Below are 20260 nucleotides of genomic sequence, written 5' to 3'. Positions count from 1 at the left end.
ATTCTTTAAGAAAGGAAGTCTTCACTGTTCAAGACCGTGCTGTAAGAATATTATATAGGGTTTATCCATGATCATCTTGTAGATATCTGTTGAAAGAGATGGGCATTCTAACTAATGCTTCACAGAATATTTATTCCCTAGTGAAGTTTGTTTAAGTTGAAAAGGAACAATGCTGTACGTAATTATAATACCAGAAGGAAAAATATATCCATTGCCCCATGTTAAGGTTACCTTAAGCGCAAAAAGGGGTGCACAATGCTGCAACTAAAATTTATCATCATTTAGCCAGTGATATAAAATGTCTGACGAACAGCAAAGTAGCAGTAGCAGCAGGAGTAACAATAGTAGTAGTCAGTCATCGTCGTCATCAGCTTGAACAGTTCTCAGCACCAGACTGTGTCTGTTTGGCACATAAGCCTCACTACGAAGTCCTCCTTTCCCACCATATTTCTGTGGTCCAGTCTTCGCCTCTTTTTTCAATATATTCCTCCACGCCTTTCAGCCATCTATCATTGGTCTTGCTTTTGGTCGTTTCCTTCGCATCTCCACTCGTGTTTCTTCATGGAAATCCCCTTGCTTTCCATTCTCTTTATGCGCTCAAATCATCTTAGCCTTGATGTTTCTATCCTGTTTCTCTAATAGCATCATCTTTTCATTCCTCAGCCTACCTCCGTTGTTACTCCCATTCTGGGGAACTTCATTTCACACACCTGTAATCTGCTTACATCTCTTTTCTTCATTACTCATGGTTCAGATGCATAGATCAATATTTCAATGTACTAACTTTTGCTTTTTTGTGGGATATCTTTGTTCGAAACCAGGTTCCTAACACTTGGCAAGAATGCTTCTGCCTGTCCGCCATGTTCCCTAATCTTGTCCTGACTTGGGATGTTTCAACTTCTTCAATTGTCACCTCCATCCCACTAGTTGGTCCATCTTTCTTTCTAGCTGTAGACAGGATCTCACATCTGTTAACATTAAATTTCATCCCACACTATCTCAAAGTTTCTTCCCACATATGCAGCTGTTCCTGAATCTCCTCATTCCTGTTTCCCCAGATTATCAAGTTATCCATGACTACCATTGCTTTGATCTTGTCTTCTCCAGTTGTGTGTGTTTTAGTCATTACCTCACATAAGACCAAAATGAAGAGGAAAGGTGACAGTGCACTGCCCTGTTTCACAACACTCGTTTCCTGAACCAATCTGTCCTTTCATATCCCACTTTAACCCAACTCACACTTCCCCAGTACATCTCCTCGCATCTGCTGTCTCTTTTCCACTCCTTTCTTTTTCTAGCGCTTCCTGGCAAAGTAAAATCTGAAAACAATCTCAAAAAGTTTTTTTCTTGACAATTACTTCTGTTATGAAGAAGAATTGCTATTATTGTAATGTGTAAGAGGTGGTGGGTACGAATCTCTAACTGGCATCTATATATTTATTAATAATGACAACAACAATAATAATAAGAGTTATTAAATTCATCACGTAGTAATATTTACAAAGTAATACAGAGATAGAGGGGCTGGCCAGTACTTACCTCAGCTCAGTACTGGCCAGCCCCTCTATCTCTTTGTTAGTATTTGTTTCACATCTTTATATGAGATTTTCCATTAATTATTTACAAAGTAATTCCCAGGAACACTAACTGTCAATGAAAACTTTTCACTGTGAGGCAAATAAATACAGTGAAGGAAGGGTGTTTTCCTGCATATAGGCACCATCGATTAAAAAGGAAAGGTAGTCCATAAAGTGTGGGTAGTTCCCATTTTCCAGCACACAGATGCCACCTGGTTGAGGGTTTATAATTGTCTACTGAATATTATCCTTGATCCGGCTGACTTAAACCCAAGATGATTATACAGTGCCAAAACCAGCTCTACAATGTGCGCAAGTGCAGGTTTCTCTATTTCAGTTAGTGTACACAGTAAACAGCAACAGTTGTATTGTGTCAACAGACAGGGATACTCAACAGGGATTCTTTCTGTTAAGAATCCCTGTCTGTTGACACAATACAACTGTTGCTGTTTACTGTGTTTACTAACTGAAACAACACAGAACTCTATAAATTATACTCCACTCCACTCCACACCTGCACTAAAATGTAATAAACAACAGAAATGTTCATGAAAAATGAAAATACCACAATAATCGACTGTGAAGATTTCCTATTATAGTGCATTATTATGCACAACGAACCTGCCGAATCGGGAAAGGCCAAAAGCACTAATGGGAGGGATGGGAAGGTTGTCACAATTTAGTGGAAATACACTACTCAACATTTAATTACTCTATACACCAAAAATCATGTAACAAAATTTCATAATTCGTGATGTACATAGATAGATAAAAGCAAGAGCTAAACATTTTATATGGACCACACAGAAGCGAAATGAGAACACAGGCATTTTTTGTATCAGTTTGGTGCTATCCAGATTAACAAACAGTTTATACGTCGTTAAGAGAATGGTGAGCATCTTCTATCAATGGTGCAAGCTCATCGTAAAGCAGAATCAGAAAATTAAAAATAAGTAAATTACCAGAGCGATAAAATATTGAAAAAATATAACACACATGTGCAGAAATGTTGAAGAAAAAAAATGTACTGACGGCAACTGCATAAACATGTGGTGACTGTTAGTTTTGTAATTTATTATAAACATACAGTAAAGATGATGGGGGCGTATCACAGACAGAATGTACTTAACATGATACGAACATATTGCCACAGGTTCCCTTGGCGAAGTAACCTGAAACATTTCTTTTAGAAGCTTTTCCTTCTCTTTCTCAAATGCAATGTTTACATATTTATTATCCACCGCATAGTATATTCTTACCATTAAAACAGAGCTTCCTTAATGTTTTCAGATCTATTTCTTCGGAATTTAATAGGTCATCGAATTCTTTTATTCTGAAAAAAAAAGGGTATTGGTCGATAAGATCATTTTCTGTGTGAACGACAAGTAAGGAGAGTATCTGCATGACAGTTGTATACCTCGCTCTGTAAGCAGCCATAATTATGCAGCCAACTGAGTTTTGGAAACACTTGACACCCGATATGCGTATTGTCATGAATGCCAAGTTAAAGAACATCTGCGTTACGCGACGAGTCTAGGTACACAGCCTGTATAATTTCGAGAGTATATTTATATTACCCATACAATGTTTTTTCCGTACTATCTATATTTCTCATGAGAACAATTACACTATTTTTTTCTCGTAAGCGCACATCAAACAAAAGACATTTCTTGTCATTTTTGACATAATCTTAAACGTTTTGAAAGCGACAGTTCTGGACGAATCAAAACATGATTGACATTATTGTGTTGTGATCATCTTGTGAAAGAAGTTTTATGAAATGATGAATACTCAGAGCTATCAAAAGTAGTGGATCTTTTTATATGAAGTGTATTATACACTACATATATTGTTTTGACAGTGATGAAAAATGCTGTTTTTGTAACTAAATGTTTGTTTTTATTTGCAGGTTAATAAACAAGTAGAAGCAAGTACTCCTCATGACGATGCTGTCGTTTCTCGCACCTTGTAAAGACAGTGAGCCAGAAACGTTACTAGAACTGTGTTTTAAATTTGTTGTGAAACGACCAGATACTATATGTACAGTAGACCCATTCACTAAAGATTATAGACTTAGAGACGACCTAGCTCTTCCCAGTGAAATCTGTGAAAATATTATTCACTTTTACCAGCAAAGTGGAAATATAGTAGATGATAAATTTGTCAATATATTCCAAAACCCTCACACAACCAGATTAAAACGAGTGAGGTTAAGGAATTCAGCAATCACAGATGATGGACTTTGCGCCTTATTGAGTCATAGATTGATTGAATTAGATTTATACAATTGCATTAATATCACAGAAGGGTCATTAGCCCATATAAATGACTTTGGTAATAGTTTGTTATCTCTAAGTGTTGGATCCCAGGTTCACATTTTGCCTGATACATTGTATTCTGAAGATTCCCAGAAGTTGCCTGAAACAAGCAAAAGAAGTGCATACCAAGAAAGAGGCTACATATTACGCACACCTAATCTTCGAAAACTGACTGTAAAGAACCTTTATGTTCCTGGAGAGAAATTATACTTTCCATTGTTACTGCATTCTCTACAGAACCTTGTATATCTTGATTTGTCCAATTGTTTTGACTTAGGAGATCTGTCATATCTATGTGACTTGAAAAACTTGTCAACACTTATACTGTACAATGTTCAAAGACTGCAAGATGCAATAGCTTCAATATGTAGGATAACCAGCTTAAGGTGAGTGCATTTATGTTTAATTCCTTATAATTTACTGTGAATTGGAAGTCTTGGGTTGGAGCACTAACAATGCATGATTCAATTGCAAGACTTTCTGCATAATTCTTGTACTTTGAAGCCCCATTTTTCTCCTAATATGAGAAGATAAGTTAATATATTTTGCATCGTGATTTTAGCTTTGGTATTAATGAGCAACTGTCTCTCAGTGGTAAAGTACCAGACTAGGGATTCAAAGATATTGAGTTCAATTTGTGGTCAATTCTATGGTTTTTATCCGTCAATTATCAGGTCCTTCTCCTCTGTCAGCGTCTACTGATGTGAGAAAGTTAACTGCACCATAGTTTGTAGTCCATGTTCAACTATATGTCCCCTCATATATGGCAGGATAAGTCAGTTAAAAGGCAGATAAAGGCAAAGGCGTACTACTTCCAACAGGACATGCTTAGTAAAGTTATCAGATGTTAAAGCCATTTTTATTGCTGATAGTTCCCCCACCCCATTTTTTAATTAGTTGAGATAGTTGTATTGACGGTGCTGTCCCGATAAATAGGAGGAAGGTTTTGACGTTTCCTTGTTTAAATCTAAATTAGTTAGGCCTACCTGGAATAACATTTTTTGCAAGAACGTTTTGAATTGGGCAATAGTTCCCCATGTCTCCCTTGATCCAGTTTTCAATTAAGGCCTAACTCTGATAGACTGTTCAAAAGATTGGTTGATTATTTGAGTTGAAGTGCTGTTATGTGTGACCGTTTTTAATCATTAGTTGTTATCCTCTTCCACCAGTTGTTGTTTTTTTCCACCCACTCCATTAATAGTCATTGTCCTTTGATGTTAAGTGCCATTTATGTCAAGTACAAGTGTAGCTGTTGTTGTGGTCTTCAGTTTGAAGACTGATTTAATTCAACTTACCACAAGAATCTATGAGTAAAATATTCAAGCGATAACAAGTAATTTCATAGAATTTCTGGAGGACGGACACAACACACACACACACACACACACACACACACACACACACACACACACACGGCCATTTCCTAACCATCTCACATAATTTTTAAAAGGTGGGGACAAAAGCTGAATACCATCTTCAAAGTGGCATAAATCAAGAATACATGCACTTATGTTTGGGAAAAGGTACAACTCTTCAACTTGAGTTTGTTAATGTCTCAAATGTTAAATTTCTTATAGATAGAGGGGCAGAAAAATGTCTTCATATTACACAGTATGCAGAGTGGGTTGCAAAAGATGATTCTATTAAAAACTGGGGAGAGCCATTAATTGCTTCTTTATAAGGATTAAGAGAAACAAGATGAATAGATACCAAATAGATACAATCCATAAGCCAGCAATATTAGTAGTCATTTAATCGGGAACAAATATGGATGGGCTACTAACCACATGCTCTGTAGACAGCAAGACGAATCAAAATCTGCAATCCTCACAAACAAAAGTGTTATAAATGACTCACACACACTGCCTGCCTGACAGCAGTTGTTGACTGGTGACTTGAGTGCTCAGCCGGCATGTGGTCAGTCTGCAGGATCATCTTAATCCCAGACTCTTCAGGGCCTGGCAAGTCAATGTACAAAGGGTAAGGATGTTGGAGATCCTATTGCCTTGTGTGAGCTAGTATGACATATTATGCCCCAGAAGAGAGAGTATTAAGAGTGGTGAACTGAGGGACTGAGAGCATGGGTACAGGCCATGGGGCATGTCAGCCACTTTTACACCCACACCTTCCTACAGGGAGTTTGATTAAGTAGACAGTAACATGGATCGTAGTGATTCAACTTTTTATTTATGGACAATACGTAACCTTAGGATCTTAAAGTGTCTGTGGAGTTGGAAGGGAATTTAAGTAAGATCAAATATGATTTATTTGCCACATGTGTGGCAAAAAAGTAAAGACCAAATACAATTTAAATCAGGCCATGTGCTTTACTACAGTGGAGCAGAACTGGAATAAAATTGAGGTTAGACTTTAGTATGCAGAAGGAACCTAGGAACAATATAAATGGTATCGAAGGAATCTAAAAAGGAAGAGAAATTCTAAATAAAAATAAAAAATGCTTACATCTTGTGTGAAAGTCATCAAGCCTTTGCATCAGGGTGCTAACATTGTGATGATGAGCTAGAAGCCTCTATGAAGAGTTAGAGGATATAATAAATGGAAAAGGGTAGTAAATCCCACTACAAGATGATGGTAGTGGGAGATTTGAATCTGAAAGTAAAACAAAAACTTAAGACATATTCAGTAGTTGGAAATTTGTTTATATGAGAAATGACAGGCATCATATACTATTAGAGTGAGCTGAGAAGAGTGACATATGTGCCCTTAATACATGTTCCAGAAGAACACAAATAAAAAAAGAATTTGAGAAAGAAAAAGTAAATGCAAAATAAATAATAAAAAAAATGTATAGACCATAAATCAGTTTTGATTTCCAGGTGAACATAGCAACAAAAATAGAAATAAAAGAAACAAGCAGGAAGACAGAAATTTAGAATATTAAACTGTATTGAAGGGCAGGGAGGTGTAGAAATTAAATAAATTCACCATCTTGGTAAATTAAGTTAATACAAGCCCGCCCAGTTAGCCATGCGGTCTAATACACTGCTTTCCGGGCGGGAAGGCACGCCAGTCCCCGGCACGAATTCGCCCGGTGAATTAGTGTTGAGATCCAGTGTGCTGATCAGAGTGTGGATGGTTTTTAAAGTGGATTTCTATCTGCCTTGGTGAATGCAGGCTGGTTCCCCTTATTCCGCCTCAGTTACTCTATGTCGGCGATTGCTGCGCAAACGCTTTCTCCTCGCTCGCATACACCGTAATTACACTACCACGCAAACATTGGGGTTATATTTGTCTGGTGTGAGGGGTCTACTGGGGGTGAAACCACACAATAACCCTGGGTTCGGTGCGGGGTGGCGGTGGGGTGAGTGGACTGTTGTAGCCTGTTGTGGGGTCATGAACCACTGAAGGGCTTCGGCTGTCCAGTAGGCTGTCCGTCATTTCTATGTCCCCAGTTCCATCCAATACAATAGAAGGTAATACAGACATAGATGAAAGCAATTATTATTTAACAGAACTACTGCTGCTGTCTTCAAAAGATGTTCCACTTATTTACATCTACATCACCATACATCCTCTGAAAACATCTTGAAGTGCACGGCAGAAGGTGCTTCCTGTTGTACTGTTTACTAAGGTTTCTTCTGATTCTGTTCACAAATGTGTAGAATGGTTGTTTAAACACCTCTGTGTACATTGTAATTTGTTTAATATTTAAAAATTTAATGAATATTATATTCATGATTTAAGGTTAGTTATTCGTACCTGTAAAAGGCTTTTTTGAGTGAGTTTGTGTCTACTTACAAGCATCTGCCAGCTCAGTTTCTGCATCATCTCTGCGACACTCATCCATGGGTTAATCAAACCTATGACAATTCGTGCTGCCTTTCTAATATATGTCCAATATCCCCTGTTTAGTCCTATTTAATACTGGCCCCACACACTTGAACAACTTTCTGGATGGGTCGCATGAGTATTCCACCAATGAACCAAAGTCCTCCACCTGCTTTAACTACAACTGAGCCATGTGATCATTCAATTTAACATTCTTACAGATTGTTACACCTAGGTATTTGAATGAGTTGGCTGAGTACGTGTGCGTGTGCGTGTGTGTGTGTGTGTGTGTGTGTGTGTGAGAGAGAGAGAGAGAGAGAGAGAGAGAGAGAGAGAGAGAGAGAGGTGCACAGTTTTACATTTAAAGCAAGTTTACAATCTTTTCACAATTTTGAACTCCTATCAATACCCAACTCAAAATCATCTGCAAAAAGTTGAGATTAGCCTACTATTAATATTGTCTGCAAAGTCATTAATGCACAGCATGAACAGCAATGTTCCTGTACTCCCCTGAGGAATAACTAAAGTTATGTCTGCATCTGTTGATGACTCTATATCCAAACAGTCCTGAGGGACACCACCACCTTATTTCAGGCAGCTTCAGCACCAGGCAGGAGTGTTTGCACGCCTCAATGATGCTGTGGTCTATGCTGGAGCTAGCGTCGTTACTGGTATGACCACACTAGCTAGATAGGCCTCAGAGCAGGGGTCGTATGAACGTGTACAACAACTTAAGGAAGAGGGGGATATCTTTTTCCGTGCTGAGGACTGCCCAGTGCCACCAGACCTCTTGTACAGGAAATACTTCAAGGACCATCATTAGACCAGGCAACAGAAAATTGTGTGTTTCAGAGAATGGTGGCTTTGGCATCACCATCTGGACCATGAGGAAGGTGTGTGTTGTGTTGTGGTCTCCAGTCCAGAGACTGGTTTGATGCAGCTCTCCATGCTACTCTATCCTGCGCAATCTTCATCTCCAAGTAATTACTCCACCCTACATCCTTCTGAATCTGCTTAGTGTATTCATCTCTTGTTCTCCCTCTGATTTTTACCCTCCATGTTTCACTCCAATACTAATTTGATGATCCTGTGATGCCTCAGAACATGTTGTACCAACCAATCCCATCTTCTACTCAAGTTGCGCCACAAATTCCTCTTTTCCCCAATTCTGTTCAGTACCTCCTCATTAGTTTCATGATCTTCCCATCTAATCTTCACCATTCTTCTATTCTCTTCTTGTTTAAACTAATTGTCATCCATTTTCCACATCCGTACATGGCTACATGCCATACAAATACTTTAAGAAAATAATTCCCAACACTTAAATCGATGCTTGATGTTCATCAATTCCTCGTTTTGAGAAAACCTGTTCTTGCTGTTGCCAGTCTACATTTTATATCCCCTCTACTTTGACCATCTCCAGTTATTTTAATACCTAAACAGTTAAACTCATCTACTACTTTAAATGTCTCATTTCCTAATCTTAATTCCTTCAGCATCACCTGATTTAATTAGACTACATTCCATTATCCTCGTTTTGCTTTTGCTGATGTTCATCTTAATCCTCCTCTGAAGACACTGTCCATTCTGTTCAACTGCAGGTTCTTTGCTGTCTCTGACAGAATTACAGTGTCATTGGCGAACCTCGCAGAGTTTTTATTTCTTTTCCATGGATTTTAATTCCTACTCCAAATCTGGAAGAAACAAAAAAGAAAGAAAGAAAGAGAAAAAACTCCCATCTTAAGGTGTGCTACATACTGAGGGGGTGAACAGCTGTTGAAATACAGCACTATTTGTCTCCCAGTTGTATACCGCTTGCTGAGGCGTGCAGCACTGTAGCTGGGTTAGCACTTGTTTTGCTAGCAGCTTGTGGGATCCCTATGTAGTGACCTCACTTCACATTTACTCCTGATGGGCACATTACCATCAGTTAGTAATTACACTCGTCAGACAGAGAGCTTGGTTGATGAGTCTTACCGAGATGAATTCTCAGAAGAATAGTATCAGGGCAGTAGTCCACCATAATACTGTCAATATAATCAAGAGAGCAGAAGGAATCATGGAGAAGGTAACCTCTTTTTATATTCACAAGGCATTGAGGGTATTTATGGGTCCTTGTAAAGTGTTAAACAGCTTCATTTCACACCAAATATCTAGGCTTATTGGATGGAAGGCCTTGAGTGATTATCCTGTTATGGATGAGATGCATAACACACTTAACTTCTGTAAAGGCATTATTATCTGCTTCAGTATAATGGAGATGGACCGTGATGAATTACGTGAAGAATGGAGAAACAAGAGTGTACCTGAACATTTTCTGACAGGCTTATTACCATCTTAAGGTTCAACCATTTGTTCCCAACCCATTTTGATGCTTCAGATGTCAAATATTTGGTCATCCAACTAAGGCATCAGTGGAAGGACTACATGTGGAAACTGTGGAGGCTCAGCCCGCAAGGTTGAGTACTGGTCCTCCAAAATCTATAAACTGCTCTGGGATCACCCAGAATGGAGCGGGTAGTGTTGGGTTTATAACAAGGAAAGGAAAAACTATGCAACCTCTGGTGTCTGTCTCTTCCTTTGCATCAGCCCTTAAGAATGCAGTCACCAAGTGTGACGTTCCCACACAAATCCAGGACCCCTAAACCATTTGGAAGCCATCAGCTTTGTACTTTGAACCTCAGCCACATACTACTGTGCACCATCAGAGGCCCTCTAAGCCACCTTCTCTACCCACCCAACCAACTTCTCCTGTAAGTGAAGAAAAAGTCACACCAAAAGTCATTTAAAATCAAAGGAACTGTCCGCAAAACCATTTCATCATTGAGCACTCTTCCTTTCTGATTGTGATTGTATGGTCAAAGATACTAATATCCACATGGAGGAACCAAAGAACTGGTCACTGTTGATGTTAACCCGGCCTCTTGTGTAAATCACCACCACTAAGGGAGAAAGATAAGGTACAAACTGTACTAACCAATGCCTCCCACAGGTTTTTCTGTATTGCAGTGGAACTGAAATGAATGTCAGTCAAATTTGCAACGATTTCAACTTCTGTCGCAGGAGAGATCATTTTACATCTGCTTACAAGAAACTCATTTTAAAGTCTCCAACATACCTGAGTTAACAGGCTACCAGTCCTACAAGAAGGATGATCTTATAGGAGACAAGGCAGAGAGTAAGATAGCTGTTTTCTTCAAAGACAGATGCCACTGCTCTCTTGCAACTCTTACCAAAGCTGGATAAACAGTTGCAGTGGGAGTATCTGTCTTTTCAACTCTGTTCAGATGATAAACTTCTGCAGCTAAAGGGTAATGTTCAGCCATTGACCTTAGTTTTTATCCTCCAGCTATTGCAGACTCAATTCAGAGGGACATGGTCATAGATGTGCATCCCAGTTACTACTTTCAGGTGTGGATCCACATTATGACTCAGACAGTTGTTGATAGGAGATTGCAAATGGAAAATTGGTAGGTATAAAGTTAGTAGTCTATCTTCAAACTTGCTTTGATTTTAAATAACTTTCTGTGTGATGATTCTATTAACTAATGGGACTAGTTGACACCCAGGAGAAGATGCACCATGTCACCAATTCCATTCCCTAGTATAGCAGCTACCTCAGACGATGGCCAGTCCCTTGGTGGAATGAGGAATGTTGCTCAGCAATCAGAGCCAAGTGCACAGCTTTGCAGCAGTTCGAACACCATTCAACTACAGAAAGCGTTTGTTCCTTCAGGACTGTGCGAGCACAAGCTCAGTAAGATAGATATCAAGCAAGGGCAGTACATCTCCCCTTATGGCCTTTTTGAGAAATAGTCCTTGTGGGTGTGCCTAAAGACGTTGCTCAGGTTTTAGGTGAACACCTTTCTATTGTCACTGCATCATCTGACAAACTCCTGAGTTTCAGATATTGTTAGCACTATGGAGATACAGAGACTCCACTTCTTCTTGTGTAATGATGTAGTCTACACACTTCCACACTACACATGGAAATTGGAATCAGCTCTGTGTGCAGCCAGGGGCATTGCTCCAGGACCAGATCAGATTCATTACACAATGCTCTGTCATCTGTGCTCTGGAGACAAAGACAAGCTCCTATCTTGTTTCAGTCAGATCCTGTTTGACAAACAGTATCCCATCACTTGGCAGGGGTCAATATTAATTCCCATATGGAAACTAGGCAAAGATTGTTCAGACCTAATAGTTACTGAAGTGTAGTTCTTACCAGCTGCATTGGTAAGATTCTCAAGTGTATGCCAAGTGCTGCCTTATCTGGCTTGCTAAATCTTGGGGTCACCTGTGCTGTCCTCAATGGAGTTTCAGTTGTTACCATTTCACCTTTATAACTTAATTCTACCAGAGATGACAATACAGGAGCCTTTCTTATGTTACAGCCATTTAGTTGGTGTGGTTTTTGATCTTGAAAAAGCATATGGTACCACTTGGAGATACAACATCCTTTGCGAACTTCATGAATGAGGAATATGTGGATATCTGCTGCTTCTTATTCAGTACTTCCTTGAGCACTAGCACTTTCACTATAACGTTGGTGATAACTTGTCTGACAACTTTGTTCAAGAGAATGGGGTCTCCCAAGGCAGTGTACTTAATGTCACACTGTTCAGTCACTATCAATGGCATCTCCTCTGCAGTCAGAAGTTGTTTGTGGATGACTTCACAATCTCCTACTCTTCATACAATCTTACGGTAATGATGATGCAACTTCAACTGATCCTGAAGATGCCAGAAACTTGGGCCAATAAAATTGGTTTTAGGTTCTAATGACACTGTGTGCTTTTTGGCCTGCTATTTGACTCTTAATTAAACTGGTCCCGCACCTGGAAGATCTGTTAACAAAGGGCTTCAAATCATTACTTATTTTGAAATTCCTCTATGGAAAGACATGAGGAGCTGACATGTCCTGCCTCCTGCAGACTTGTAGGGCATTTGTCAAATCATGGTTAGATCATAGCAGCGTAGCTTATGCATTAACCCATATTTTCTGTCTCCAGGTGTTAGATGTTGACTGGAGCTGTTGGATCAGCCCAGTTCAGAGTCTGGTGAATCTTCCCTCCATGAACCATTTGGCAGCACCCCCTTCTGACTCGACACACCCTAAAAATTTCTGTGTTGCCTAAGTCATTGGCATTTAGTGTGACCAGTGTTGCCCCAGTCATTATTATTCAGAGCAGCAGTCCACCCAAGTTTTGAGCGACTGTTCAGGAATCACCCCCATGCGACCAAGCCATTCAGCATATATGCTATCGACTGTCTCACTGATTTGGGCACATCAGACCTCTGAATGCACAGCCGGGGAAGAAACAGATGTAGACCTATCCGTCTTCAGAGGCTCAAAGTGATTTTAACCCTGGCACAGTAGAAGAAACCTTGTACTCCAGATTACGTTTTTACAGCTCTGTTTTCTTCAGTTTTAAATATGTACAACAGTTTTATTGTCGTTTATACAAATGGATCCCAGAAAGGGAAAGCCCATGGTTGTTCAGCTGTTTTCCCTAATAGGGTTTCCAAGAGCGCCTTCTGGAACAATTTACAAATTATGAGTTATATGGCATAATAATGTCCCTGGAGTGGATTCGAAGGCATCAGGGTACAAGGTTTCTCGTCTGTCCTGACTTGCTTAGTGCACTATAAATGGTCCACCAAACATACCTAGTAGATCAGTTGATTCGTCTCTTCCATTACACATTACAGCAGCTCCTCCAACACAAAGCAAGGAGGTGGTCTTTTATTGGGTACATGGACACATCAGTATACAAGGAAATAACATAGCCCACAAAGCAGGTAAAGAGGCATGTTGGGATGGTGGTGCACATCAGTGTACTGTTCAATACTTTTTATCCCCCCCTCCCCCCCCCCCCCCCAAATGCAATGTGGTTCAAGGTCACAGTGTGCTTCATATTGCTTCATTATGTAGCTTGTATCTAAGTCTAATTACCCCAAAATATTTTTGTGTTACTTCAATGCATAACTTTTTTATTGTACTCTTTAACAGTGAGTACATGTTGATAAGGACAATATTGTAAATGCCACAGAATTTGACACACGGAATGTTTCACACTCTGAATACATCAGTCATTATCTAAATAGAAAGTTACGTAGGAAGCACATGCCTTGAAGATCGGTGCCTTTCCTCACTTGGACTGCTGAAATTTGTTAAACAGCTGGAGTATTTCGATTTCAGTTGCCCTGTCCAGATCATACTGTCTGCCTATTATAGTGTTTGGCACAATATTTGGTTTTAAAATGTCTCTGAGTTTCACTCAGCTGACTTTGTTGGTTAAAAAGTAAGCTTTAGCTGGTCCAAGTGGATGTAGATACTTCACCAAAACATTCAAAAACATCTCTTCAGAACAGCCCATACCAAAGGCAACAATCATAGACACAAATAATGTAAGAAGACGGCCTGATATCCTGCAATGATACTGCTTGTTACTGTATGGGAGACTGTTGTGCCTCTGCATTTGTGTGATATTACACATATCATATCTCACAGAGCAGGCATCAAGTGGTGGCACTGTTTTGTGTTTGGAATTGTCCTGCACTGATCAAGTCTTTCATTCAGTAGCATTGCACTGTTATTTCAAGTGTCTTGTGAGGACACACAGAAGAACTGAATAGCATTTATTTCTTGTGATGCAAATTCAAAAATTGCTTGCACAGTGAGGATTGCGTCATTAAGTTCTTGAAGACTCCACCTGGCAGCCAGTTATTTGCATATGGCGCCTTCAAATTCACTAAAACAGTTGTTTCTTCTTGTGTTCTTTAACACCACATACCTATCAACAGATACAAAGTCTTTCATCCCTGAACACAAATGACTGTACTCATCATCTTGATAAAATGTGCAAACAGCATCTCATACATTATCACATCAAGACTTGCGTCCACGATACATCACATCAGGCAAGATTCCTTATTTTTCTTTCAGTGGCCTGGCCTTCCAAACCACATATTCTGACACCCCAAATTCCCTAGTACAATATGCAATTGCCCACTTCAAAGGAAGGAGACTGATAATCTTGATTTTTGTATTTTATAGGTAGCTGATTTACATTTTTCTTTTAGCTGTTCAATAAGATCAGCAAAGTCTTTCTGGGTGGAACTTGAAAGGATGTGATCCACATCATTTGGTACTGTAACTTCAAGACTCTTTTTCCAAGTGCTTGTGAACAGCAGAGCAGATTTTCTGGTACTTCATTTTGCTTTGTGAGATTTTTTTGCTATTACTCAGACACCGTTTCTTAAGTGGTGACACACTGAGAGCACTACAGGCCATATTCACTGCAGTTACAAATTCTTCAGCAGGCCGAAAACTGTCACTTGTATCTATTGAACATTCATTCTGTTGGTTGCCTCTTATACTGGTGTTAATCATGCAATAACACTTTGAGCACAGAGATTTGCCAGGTGTAAGATTAACATTACCAGAAAGCTGCTTACACAGCTCTGTGGAAATAACTCTCAGAGATTTTTTTTACCTCAGTCTTGTGACAATAGAATGGGTTACGACATGCATGACCAAAAATGTGTGTAAAATTGTCCAGGTATACCTTCTCATGATGGTAACACAATGTTTCCTCATCATCAATTTGTAGTTTTGTATGAATAGCCAATAAGTGTTTTGTCTCATCACTATAGTCACACATATGTTTGAGTCCTGACTGTCGACAGTAAGATAGTTTGACGCTCCTCTCCTAATGCAGAACCAAGAAAACGCTTCTCCATGTCATCCATACACTGACCATGCTCTGCATGACCCACTTCCATACTAAACTGTTGGTCATTCACACTCCTCATAAGATGATTCAGTAGTGTGCATAATGGCAGCACAGCTGTGATTGGATGGTGGTGGTGTGCCAGTTAGGATTCCTGGGCTGGAAGAACTGTATTGCAGGTGGTGTGTTAGGTTGCTGTCTGTAGACAAAAACAATAAATTATTATTACATGTATCAGGCTTTCCACAGATAATGGATGGGACATTTGAAGTTAGGAAAATTAAAATAAAATGTTGAATTTAAATCCTTGATTTCTTTAGCTGCAGTTCAAAAATTTATTATTTGATAGACAAGATTAACGGACAATTTCAGTAATTTACCATTACTGTTGTCTGCAGTTTTGACTAGGCTAATAGTTCTAGATTAACACCATAAAAATAAAACAGTGAAAAATTAAAAATTTAATGTTGAATTTAACTTCATGCTCTTTGGACACCTCAGAAAACATCCCTGAAAGATAGCAGTGACATGGTTTGATGCTTTAGGGGATAGATTTTAATTTAATTATCCCAAATAAATTGCCCCATACATCACAAGTAGCATTTGCCATCCATTACAGTGTTTATCTGCCCAGTCTTTATGTATGAAAAAACAATTTGATGGGAGAGCTTTCATTGTAAAAAAAGCAATTAATGTGAAAGAACTTGGTGATGGCTACTAGTTTCCAGATTTTCTAGCTGTGCTACTGAAAACAAGCTTAATAATGAACCGTTTGTCATTAATGGTGGCAATCATTGCAGCAATGAACTGTTTGTCAATAATGATGTGAAATCATTGCCAACTTGACAAACTACTCTTTATCACTACCACCCACAAGTGTAATTTCTCTAAGATGATGGTGGTAAACGAAAGGGGAAAAAAGTTGCAGTATGTGTGATAAACCAAAGAGAAAAGTGCCTTAGGATTTCATTGAAACTATTCACAGTCATGACTTTCACATTTTTAGCTTCCATTGATAGGATCATTCATTCATGGACTGCCTGGTATAATACGTGGTGCACCAGTATTAGAACTTTGTCAAATGATGTACAATAAATGGGAGCAACACAAAGATATTTTGGGGATAATTAGACTTAGATAAAAGCTGCATAATGAAGCAATTTTCAGCACACTTCGATCTTGCACACATTGCATTTTGTGAGGTCTCAAATAGTGGTTTTCAACAATTTCAGAATTTTCAAATCCTAAAAGTCATGCAAGTAACTCAACTAAATTTGTTTTATGAATTCAGCCTTATCACCTCTCTATACACACCAAATATTGTTTCAGTACTATCATTCACACATGAGATAAAAAATATTGGAAATTTGCAAAAATGCAACTTACAACTTGTGTAGCTGTTTGTCTATTCATTACTTCTGAACCATGAACCATTGCAACACATCCTTGCTTTCTCCTAGAAGGGAAAGGTGTTACCTTTTAAATGAGACCAACCTTTTGGCTGTATCTGATTCACATGGTTTGAAAAGTTCTTGGGACGGAATAAAAAAAGGTACTTACATCACTGGAACTTTTTTTAATTTTCCAACGTAGTTCCCTTTCAGATTAATGCATTTGCTCCAATGATGATTCAGTGCCCTGATCCCATTTCGAAAATGAGTTTCCTTCAGGCCTGCAAAATATTAGTCAACTCTGGCTATCAGTTCTTTATTTGAAGTGAGTTTTCATTCACCAAGAAAAATTTTCAGTTTTGGGAAGAGATGGAAGTCTGACAGAGCCATATCGGGTGAATAAGGCGGGTGTGGCAACAATTCATACCTTAGTTCATGTAATTTTACCATGGCAACAGCACATGTGTGAGGACACACATTGTCTTGATGGAAGATGACTTTCTCCTTGCTAAACCTGGCATTTTTTCATGTATCTTTTGTGGCAATTTGTCCAGGAGGTTATCACAGTATTCTCCAGTAATTGTTTGCCCAATGGGGAGATAATCTACAAACGGAATCCCCTTTCCGTTCCAGAACGCTGATGCCATGACCTTTCCCATCCCAGGAATTGTCTGTGCTTTCTTTGGTGGCGGAGAATCAGCATGATTCCACTGCTTTGACTGTTGTTTTGTCTCTGGGATATAGTAGTGCACCCAAGCTTCATCAGGGGTCACAATCGGTGCAAAAAATCTTATTCGTTTCTCCTAAAATGGGCCAAACATTGTTATGATATGTCCATTCTCTTGCATTTTTGATCCAACGTCAAGACTAATGGTACCGATCTTGCAGATAATTTTTTCATTTGTAATTCTTCAGTTAAAATGTGATATACCCTTTCGGATGACATCTGGCAAGTGCGAACAATTTCGTGCACTTTCAGTCATGGCATTTTGTGTACTTTTGCAATGATTTCTAGAGTAGTGAGACATAGTGGTATACTGTTGTGCGGATCATAGTCTAAGCTCTCATGACCAAATTTAAATTCATTTGTCCACGTGACAACAGTTTAATATGAAGGAGCAGAGTCCCCCAGTGTATTCTGGAAATCAGCATGAATGTCCTTTGCTTTCATACCTTTCTTTATGAAGTACTTAATCACTGCTTAAATCTCGATTCCCACTCCCCCCCCCCCCCCTTCTTTGCAAATCACTGTGCGGTAACAACAACATAGCCATGTCACTGCCACAGCTCTCTTCCAAGAGCACTGATGTGGCACATGTCTACAGACAACAGTCCAATGAATATCACGTGAACAACTCGTTGCGCTAATGCCTGACCTCTCGTGACGATTCTGAGAACTTTCCAAACCACCCTCGTAGTACAGGAGCTATGAGGTCACACATGGTGGCACGTTTTTTGAACAAAACAGCCAAAATTGTAACTTCGTGAGGGGTTTCACATTTCACTACCTGAGATATGAACTTACTTTAGTGGAGGTATTAACTGTGCCAAATTTAATTAAAATCTGTAACCATGATGCAACCCCCATCTGATGATTTCCAATGGAATTACCACAGTGTGTTTTATATGCTGATATCCTCACTGACTTTGACACCAGTGTCACACATTTTAAACTTTTGTGGACTGTTGGGCCTCATCCCTAAAGTGCTTTTAGGAAAACAAGAACTACTGCATTTTCCTGACTACCTTAACCCATGCCTACAATACAACATGTGAGAAAAGTGCCATTTGGGTTTCACATGATTAATGTTTTGAGTATCCTTGCTTCTTGTCATGGAGGAGTGCATTCTGTTTCAGATAGCTCACTATGTCTGAGCTCAGAATATGTGCTAAGATTCTACAACAGATGGAATTTCAAGAATACTGGACAGTAATTTTGTGGATCATTTCTGCTATCCTTCTTGTAAATGGGTGGGTCCTGTGCGTTCTTCTATCTACTGGGAATTTATTTTTGTTCAAGGAATCTATGATAGAGTATGATTAAAAAAGGGGGTTACTCATCCACAAATTTAGACAGAATTTGATAGGAACTGAATCAGGCTATGGAGTTTTGTACAGTTTTAGAAATTAAGGCTATTTCTCAACATCACTAACTCTATTATAGACTTCACGAAACAAGAACCCTGACTTTTCATTGGGCATGGTGTGACTGCTTTTCGCATCTTCCTCAGTCACACAACACAATATTGTGTATGTCTCTATGGCAATACTTGTGTTGTCACAGCTCCGTATACAGCTTTAGGTTTTGCCTGTAGCTGTGTGTGCTTCGCAATTGAAAGCGGGCAACAGCAGTGCCAGCTGCCAGAGATCTTATTTTGCCAACTCTGCTATAGCATCCATATCACTTATTGTTGCTGTCATGTGAGAATTAAATTGCTACAGTAATCTTGGATATTCCTTGGGAAAAAACATTTGAAAATGGATTTCACCTTTTTTTATTTTGCTTTGGTACCCTCAATTTTTAGTTCCTGTCACTCCTGTGAGTGTCTGGACACTAACTTTAGTACCACTAACAGCCTTTACATTTGGCCAGCCTTTCTTCAGGTTTCGTGAGAGATCTTTCAGTGATAATCTGTTATGGCAGTCATTGAAGGCTTGATAGTTAAATACTTCTCATTTAGCATCACCCTGTCGGTAGCCCTGTGTTTTGTTTTGCATCTAATGTCAGTAACCTACATTTCTTTATAGTGGCTGTATACCATCAAGGGTCCTTCCCATCATAAACTGTTCTGTTGCTCCATATCTATGTAGTACATGATCAGCTATTCTTCTGAACATGAGCCCTAAGTCCTGTACAAGCTCCTGCCCAGAGCTAAACATTTCATGATCCTCCTTGGGATGTGACACGCTGTCTCTTTTTCTAGTTTGCTGAACATATAAATCTTTCTACTTGTTTTAGTTGCCTTGTGTAATTTTGTACTCATTACTGCTACAATTTCCTCATATTCATAGATATCAGTTTCAGTGTGTCAGGTCTGATTATTGTTAATAGATCCATTATATTTCCACCATGAGAATGCTTCCGAACTATTTGTTCTAGATAGTTCTCAAAGAAGACATTTAGTAATGTTTCACAGAATGTCTTGTCATGCTCATCACTTACAAAACTTTAGTTTTCTCGAGTGGTTTTGTTTGATTGTTTCCTCCAATGATGACAGTATGATTGAGTAACTTAAATAATAGTGGACTTAAGTTTTGTTCTAAAATTTTCTGTTTTATCTGGGAGTGAGTCTGGTGGGTGATAGAAAGGATCTCAAATGGAACAAGGTAGTTATGCAAATATTACTATAAAGCAAGAGTTTCAGGTACATGATAATTGGAACTAAACAAAACTGTTTTCAAATGTATTCCACAGTAAGAAAATGCAATGAACATTTGGCAAGAGAAAT

The 20260-nt window shown here is 39.0% G+C and overlaps 2 protein-coding genes across 4 annotated transcripts in view; one reads left to right on the top strand and one right to left on the bottom strand.

Moving 5' to 3' along the window:
- LOC126275539 (TBC1 domain family member 13) overlaps positions 1-3110 on the bottom strand; it is a 180235-nt gene extending 177125 nt beyond the window's left edge. For both annotated transcript variants that reach the window (XR_007550600.1, XM_049977206.1), the window contains exons 1-2: positions 2995-3110; positions 2837-2910 (exon numbers count right to left, since the gene is read on the bottom strand). Coding sequence is in view for 1 of the 2 variants with exons in the window: in XM_049977206.1 (XP_049833163.1) it covers positions 2837-2910; positions 2995-3092 (172 nt within the window). In the remaining variant the exon portion in view is untranslated. The remainder of the gene's footprint in view (positions 1-2836; positions 2911-2994) is intronic.
- The window catches only part of LOC126275513 (protein zer-1 homolog), a 151626-nt gene continuing 134400 nt past the window's right edge, over positions 3035-20260 (top strand). The window contains exons 1-2 of one of the 2 annotated variants that reach the window (XM_049977205.1): positions 3035-3114; positions 3487-4281. In XM_049977205.1, the coding sequence (XP_049833162.1) occupies positions 3518-4281 (764 nt within the window). In that variant the 5' untranslated portion in view covers positions 3035-3114; positions 3487-3517. Of the gene's footprint in view, positions 3384-3486; positions 4282-20260 lie in introns of both variants that reach the window. The other variant, XM_049977204.1, reaches the window with a different exon arrangement.

The sequence above is a fragment of the Schistocerca gregaria genome, chromosome 1 (assembly GCF_023897955.1).
Source record: "Schistocerca gregaria isolate iqSchGreg1 chromosome 1, iqSchGreg1.2, whole genome shotgun sequence".
Classification (NCBI taxonomy): domain Eukaryota; kingdom Metazoa; phylum Arthropoda; class Insecta; order Orthoptera; family Acrididae; genus Schistocerca; species Schistocerca gregaria.
Note: the sequence above shows the minus strand (reverse complement) of the source record. Positions and strands in the feature narration are given on the sequence as shown.